Below are 7178 nucleotides of genomic sequence, written 5' to 3'. Positions count from 1 at the left end.
CCTCTTAGTTGCTCAGATCGTTCCGGATCGTGTGTATGGTACTGAAGATCATTTAGCAGTCTCGAAACAGCTTCCTCACGGGCTTCACCGGCGCCACTACAAGCAGCGTACTGCCGCCGAAGTTCAGGGTCGCTAACAAAAGGAAATGATCGCTGGTGCGCTGCATTGTCATCAGTTACGGCCGAGGGTGTGCCATCGTGGCTTGATAAAGGGTGCATCAGTACAGTACCCGTTGCGTTTGAATCATCTAGCGAGACTACATCATTATTCAAATGCCCCACTTCGCCCCCACACAGTGCAAAGCCATCTTCTTCTCCCCAATCAATTTCATCTGTACTGCCTTCCTCTTCAATATACGGTGTGCACTTCTGTAGAGCACTCTGAACAAGNGTACCCGTTGCGTTTGAATCATCTAGCGAGACTACATCATTATTCAAATGCCCCACTTCGCCCCCACACAGTGCAAAACCATCTTCTTCTCCCCAATCAATTTCATCTGTACTGCCTTCCTCTTCAATATACGGTGTGCACTTCTGTAGAGCACTCTGAACAAGATGTAATACAATCTGCTTGTTTTCAGCCACCAAAGTACCAACTTGCATAGGCTGATACTCTCTTGCATCATGTTGCTTCACATTTTCACCATAAAAAACATTGCATTCCTGGAAAAGCTGGTGACGGCACAGATCCTCACATTTAGGACGTTGTTCTGGAAAAAAGGCAAGACAGCGAGAGATCAAGTCGATCCACTTTTCTTGTCGATCTTGCGTTGTGTGTAGACGCCAGTTGTTCTTCATCATTTCCACTAGCCTAGAAGGACGCGGCACACTTCGCAAAAGATACAATCGCGCATTACCGAGCGGCATAAAGCGTTGAATCTCATCCTGGGTAGGGGTTCCAACTATATTGAGTATAACCTCTAGTTGTGTGCTAGCACGTTGGCCTTCCCATATACCGTGTTCATTTAAAGCTGAATTAACCGTAAAGAGTGCGCGCCCTGTCACCATTTCAAAGAATATACACCCTAATGACCACACATCTATTGACGTTTCCCCACGTGAAACGTTAGTAATGATTTCAGGTGGCCTATAATAGCGAGTGCATACATAAAAAGTATCACTCGCCTGGGCATCACGTGCGAGCCCAAGATCTGCTATAAGAGCTGTAGATTCGTACGGATTTGTGTTGTGTAAGCGAACTAAAATATTTTCAGGCTTCATGTCTCGATGCACAATGTTACACTTATGCAGATAATCGAGTCCAAAACATATTTGAAATGCAAAAACAACAGTCACCTGCTCAATGAACTCATCCGTCATCGCCAATTTGTGACTTGAGGGGGACGCATGCTTAATGAAATAAAGCAGGTCACCTTTCATGAGAGGCATCACAATATGTAGGTTAAATTCATCTGAAGCATGTATCTTCGCCACCTCTGCCTCAAGTTCATTCTGATGCTTAATAAGTGCTGCACCGCAACCTAAGTTGGCGTACTCTGGGCCCATCACATCTAAGCGCTGCGGAACTTGCCCTGCGTCCATTGGCCCAATGGAAAAGGTGTCATCCTCGGCAGTAGAGCGTCCGTCAACACCATAAGACGGAGTCACAAAGATGCTAAAAAAACTAATCACATGCGGGTGAGCATCGTGGAGGAAAGACATTGTGTCAATTTCACGAACGAGACGTTTGCTTTCTTGATTTACAAAACGTGCGGGGATCGTTTTGATAGCAACATGTTCGTTTGTAAGAAGATCACGGCACTCCTCAACGACGCCAAAACCGCCCTTGCCCACCACCCCACAGAGTTCATAACGTCCAACATGTCGTGTGTCGGGCATCTGTTCTCCGAGGAAACCGTGAAGGGGGGGGGNGGGGGGGGGTCTCTGTCTCCCTAAAGCTAAACAAAATAATAGGCCCAAACAAACACAAAAAAAAAACGACAGAAAGGCAACACGAATAACAGAAAAGGTATACCCACAAAAAAAGATACAAGAAACAAACCAACAGCAACCACAGCAAGACATACTAAGAATAATTAATGATAATAACAATCATAGTAATAAAAGCAGCAGTTAATCAAAATAGAATAGATATCCACACAATATTTACTCATTCTGGCACCGCACTCTTCTCAAGGCTTATGAGGAGAAGACAAGTCTATACCCTCAAAAACAAAACCTTTATCTTATATATTTCTCATTCTATTTCTTACTCAGTTTTGTCCGCTTTGTCTTTTTTATCCTTCTTCTTTTTCTTTTTTCTATCCAAAGAGCTGAATGCTAAATCCACCTCCGCCATTTGCTGTCTCTGCAGCTCCTCTTTCTTTTCCCGCTTCAATGTGTCAACATCTTTACCGCCACCTTCGCGTGCAAGTCGGCTGTTCAACTGCTTATCCTCCATTGCCTGCTTCCGCTCCTTCATTACCTCCATCTCTTCCAGCTCAAAAGCCTTCCGTACCTTATTCTTATAGTCGTTCATTGACCCATTGAAAGGCACCACGGTACGGTTCCCCGCTTCCCATATCTGCATGTCTGTCTCCTCAATCAAACGAGCGTCATGTGTGACGACCAAAACACCACCCTTGAAATTTTTAATGGCATGGCAAAGAGCTTCAATAGACTCCACATCCAGGTGGTTCGTCGGCTCATCGAAAAGAAGGAAATGAGGCATCTCTGCGCTAATTGCGGCAAACGCAACACGCGCTTTTTGTCCACCGCTAAGTGTCGCAATCTGATTTTTGTGCACAATACCCTCCAAACCAAAGCTTCCCAACAAACGACGCGCTTTGTCCTCCTCGCTGATGCCGAGGGATTGTATGCATTCCACTGGTGTCTTCTCCAACGGCAATTTATCCACAAAGTGCTGATTGTAGCGACCAACACGCACCTTTCGATTCATTGTGACAATTCCACCAGTAGGCTCAAGTGTACCTGTCATAAGGTTCAGCAATGTGCTCTTGCCAATACCATTGGGGCCACAGAGTGTGATGCGGCTATCTGTCCATAGTGCGCAATTAACACGCTCAAATAGAACCGGTCCCCCAGGGTAGTTAAAGGACACATCCTCCAATTTGACGATACAAGCATCCGGGAGTTCTGGAGGCTCGGCAAAGGGGAAGTTGACTATGTAGTCACGGCGCTTTTCAAGGTACAACGGGTCTAATCGACCAGTGCGAACCTGATCCTTGATCCATTCGTCCACCTGCGCATTAGACATTCCGTTGCGCTTCTTATCCTTAATTGTTTTAGTGACAGCAGCATACTTCTTGTCCAGCTCTTGGTGCCTCTGACGCAGCTGCTCATCGAAGCCGCTGAAACCACCCCGATAGTAATTCAGCAAGTGGTTCTCCACGTGCACCATGTGCGTGCAAACCTCATCAAGGAATCCAGCATCGTGCGACACGACAATAAGCGTCTTGGGACGTCGTGCAGTCTCACGGTACTGTTCACACAGATAGGATTCCAACCAAATGACAGCGTTCAAATCCAAATGGTTAGTCGGTTCGTCCAGCATGAGAACATCCGGTTCAATAAAAACTGCTGCAGCCAATGCAATGCGCTTGCGCCATCCACCGCTGAAGCTTTTTGTCGGACGTTCGTGCCACTCCGTAGGGAATCCAAGACCAAACAAAATGCGCCTAGCTCGGGCATCCGCTTGCGATGCACCCATCATATCCAGCTCTTCTTCAAGGAACTGTAACCGCACCATCTCCTCTTCACTCAGCTCCACTTTCTCCCGCAGTAGAGCGGCCTCTTTGGTGAACTCCTTTTGCTTCTTATGACTCTCCAGAACAGCGTTAACAGCACTCACATCAGAAGCATGAAATTCCTGCTCTTGCTCCACCAACAAAAGATCCAGATTGGACTGCACAGGCAACTCCCGCGAACCCAGCAAACGAAGAATCGTAGACTTACCACGGCCGTTAGGACCCATTAATCCGTACCGCGAACCAGCGGACAATCGCACAGTTGCATCCTTGAAAAGAACCTTGCCGTTAACAGACACCGACACCCTCTTGAGTGAGATGTTTCGTGAACCCTCAGCAACTTGATCCTGCTCCCACGTGACAGAAAATGGATTATCACCTTCTTTATTCACATTATTAGCTCTCTCACTCAAGAGGCGCAGCTCTTCGTGTTGCTTCTCAACCTTCTCCTGCTTCTTCCGTTCCTTGCGAGTCAGACCCTTATCCTGCGCCACCGCAACATCATCTGGGACAGTATCACTCATATTACCCCAGTATAAATATCTTAACTTGACCCTTGATACTTCACGCTAAAGAACAGATCCGCATAAAAACAGCAACAACGAAGCATCAGCATACCAAAACTCATGTCAATAAGAAGCAAACCCACAGAGCCAAACCACTCCACCCAGCATACCATCTATATCCAAAAACAAAGTAATAATAATAATAGAGAGAAGGGAAGAGTGATTACTGAAATAAAAAGAAAAGAAAAAAACGGAAATAATCAGAAAACAAAAGAAGCTGNGAGGAAAGGAAGAGAAGAATACGAAGGGACGAGATGATCCGGCAGCGCAGAACACACAGCAGCTGTGGTTACGCCAGCAGCAGCAGCAGCAGCATCGGCATCCAGAGGAGGCACACCGCGCCACTCTTTGCCCAGCAAAAAAGGGGCGTGCTTCGCCAAATAGTAATAATAATAATAATAATAATAGAGAGAAGGGAAGAGTGATTACTGAAATAAAAAGAAAAGAAAAAAACGGAAATAATCAGAAAACAAAAGAAGCTGCACGCAGTGAGCTCAGCACGCGGTTAGTCGACCTGCTCCATGCTGGACGTGCCGGCGGTGGCCTCCGCGGGGGCGGCAGGGGCGGGCGCCGCTGCCTCCTCATTGTCGTCGTCGTCGTCATCGAGCGAGAGGCCCAGCTTGATCATGCGGTGGATGCGTTCAGCGTACGACGTGGGGTCGTCCAGCGCGAAGCCAGACGTCAGCAGCGCCGTGTCGAAGAGAAGGTACACCAGGTCCTTCACCGCCTTGTCGTTCTCGTCCGCCTCCACGCGGCGCTTGAGCTCCTTCACGATGGCGTGCGTCGGGTTGATCTCCATCGTCTTCTTCGACATCATGTAGGCAGACATGCTCGAGTCGCGCAGCGCCTGGTTGCGCATGATCTGCTCCATGTGCGCGCTCCAGCCGAACTCCGACGTGACGAGGATGCACGGCGACGTCGCCAGGCGCTCCGACACCACCACCTTCTCCACCTTGTCGCTCAGCACCTCCTTCATCGCCTTGCAGAGCCCCTCAAACGCGGCCTTCTCCTCCTCCCGCTGCTTCTTCTCCTCCTCCGTCTCCTCGAAGTGCGCGCCCTCCTTCGTCAGGCACGCGAACTTCTTGTCCTCAAAGTCCTTCACCTGCTGCATCACATACTCGTCGATGGGCTCCGTCATGAAGAGCACCTCGAACCCGCGACGCCTTGCCTGCTCAATGAACGGCGACGTCTCCAGCTTCTTCTTGCTGTCGCCCGTCACGTAGTAGATGCACTTCTGGCCCTCCTTCATGCGGGTCACGTAGTCCTTCAGCGTCGTCAGCTCCTCGCCGGACTCCGAGCTGTGGAACCGCAGCAGCTCCATCAGCTTCTTGCGGTTGGCGCTGTCCTCGTGGATGCCCAGCTTCACGTTCTTGCCGAACTGCTCGTAGAACTTCTTGTAGTCCTCCTTGTTCTCCGCAATCTCCTCGAACAGCTCCAGTGCCTTCTTCACGATGTTCTTCCGGATCACCTTGAGGATCTTGTTCTGCTGCAGGTTCTCGCGTGAGATGTTCAGCGGCAGGTCCTCGCTGTCCACGACGCCACGCACAAAGCCCAGCCACTCCGGGCACAGGTCCTCGCAGTTGTCCATGATGAACACACGGCGCACGTACAGCTTGATGTTGTTGCGCTTCTTGCTTGGCTCAAACATGTCGAACGGCGCGCGCTTCGGCACGAACAGGATCGCGCGGAACTCCAGCTGCCCCTCCACGGAGAAGTGCTTCGTCGACAGTGGCTCCTCCCAGTCGTTGGAGATGGCCTTGTAGAAGGCGGCGTACTCCTCCTTCGTCACATCCTTCGGGTCACGCGTCCAGAGGGGCTTGTGCTTGTTCTGCACCGCGAACTCCTGCGTCACCTCCTTCACCTTCTTGGTCTTCTTCTTCTTCGCCTCGTCCTCGTCCTTCACCTCCTCCACCTTCGGCTCCTCGCCCTCCTCCTTCTTGGCCGCCTCCTCCTCGTTGTCCTCGTCCTCATCGGTCACCTCCTTCTCCGTCGTCTTCTCCACAAGCAGCTCAATGTCGTACCCAATGAACTCCGAGTGCTTCTTGATGAGGTCCTTCAGCCGCCGCTCCTCCAGGTACTCCTGCTGGTCCTCCTTCAGGTGCAGGATGATGCGTGTGCCGCGCTTCAGGTCGCAGTCCGGCGTCGGCGTCACCGTGAACGTGCCGCCAGCGGACGACTCCCACGTGTACGCGTCGTCGTCGTTGTTCTTCGACACCACCGTCACGCGGTCCGCCACGAGGTACGCAGAGTAGAAACCCACACCAAACTGCCCGATCATGCTCATGTCGCCGCCGGCCTCCAGCGCCTCCATGAACGCCTTCGTACCAGAGCGCGCGATCGTGCCGAGGTTGTTCACCAGCTCCGCCTTGGTCATGCCGATACCGGTGTCCTCCACCGTCAGCGTCTTGTTCGCCTTGTCCGGGATCACGCGGATGCGCAGGTGCGGCTCGTCGCCGAGCACCGCCTGGTTCGTCAGGCTCTGGTACCGGATCTTGTCGCACGCATCAGACGAGTTGCTGATCAGTTCACGCAGGAAAATCTCCTTATTCGAGTAGAAGGTATTGATGATGAGCGACATCAGCTGATTGATCTCAGCCTGAAACGCAAATGTCTCCGTCATCTTTGAAGTTTGTGTAGAGAGTCAAGAATTATGTGGATTGGGTTTGTTTTACTGTAGTTGAGGTTTTACGAAAGCTTGAAATAGCGCTACAGAAGTGCGGAGAAGGGTGGGCAAGAGGAAAGGAAGAGAAGAATACGAAGGGACGAGATGATCCGGCAGCGCAGAACACACAGCAGCTGTGGTTACGCCAGCAGCAGCAGCAGCAGCAGCATCGGCATCCAGAGGAGGCACACCGCGCCACTCTTTGCCCAGCAAAAAAGGGGCGTGCTTCGCCAAATAGTAATAA

General features: G+C 50.7%; 3 protein-coding genes across 3 annotated transcripts; all 3 read right to left on the bottom strand.

The window, feature by feature from the left end:
- Window positions 1–2: 2 nt before the first annotated feature.
- On the bottom strand, window positions 3–1838 carry DQ04_08621020 (protein kinase; the record flags this gene model as incomplete). The annotated part of the gene is made up of 1 exon (XM_009315635.1): window positions 3–1838. A coding segment is annotated over one exon (1836 nt), but the record flags the coding sequence as incomplete, so codon positions are not given.
- Window positions 1839–2208: 370 nt separating this feature from the next.
- Window positions 2209–4230, bottom strand: DQ04_08621010 (ATP-binding cassette protein; the record flags this gene model as incomplete). The annotated part of the gene is made up of 1 exon (XM_009315634.1): window positions 2209–4230. One exon carries the CDS (start codon window positions 4228–4230, stop codon window positions 2209–2211), a length of 2022 nt encoding a protein of 673 aa, XP_009313909.1.
- Window positions 4231–4777: 547 nt separating this feature from the next.
- On the bottom strand, window positions 4778–6892 carry DQ04_08621000 (cytosolic HSP90-like protein; the record flags this gene model as incomplete). Its single annotated transcript, XM_009315633.1, has 1 exon — window positions 4778–6892. One exon carries the CDS (start codon window positions 6890–6892, stop codon window positions 4778–4780), a length of 2115 nt encoding a protein of 704 aa, XP_009313908.1.
- Between the last annotated feature and the right edge of the window lie 286 nt (window positions 6893–7178).

Source organism: Trypanosoma grayi (genome assembly GCF_000691245.1).
Source record: "Trypanosoma grayi strain ANR4 Tgr_862_V1, whole genome shotgun sequence".
Lineage (NCBI taxonomy): Eukaryota > Euglenozoa > Kinetoplastea > Trypanosomatida > Trypanosomatidae > Trypanosoma > Trypanosoma grayi.
This window is presented reverse-complemented; position numbering and strand designations above follow the sequence as displayed.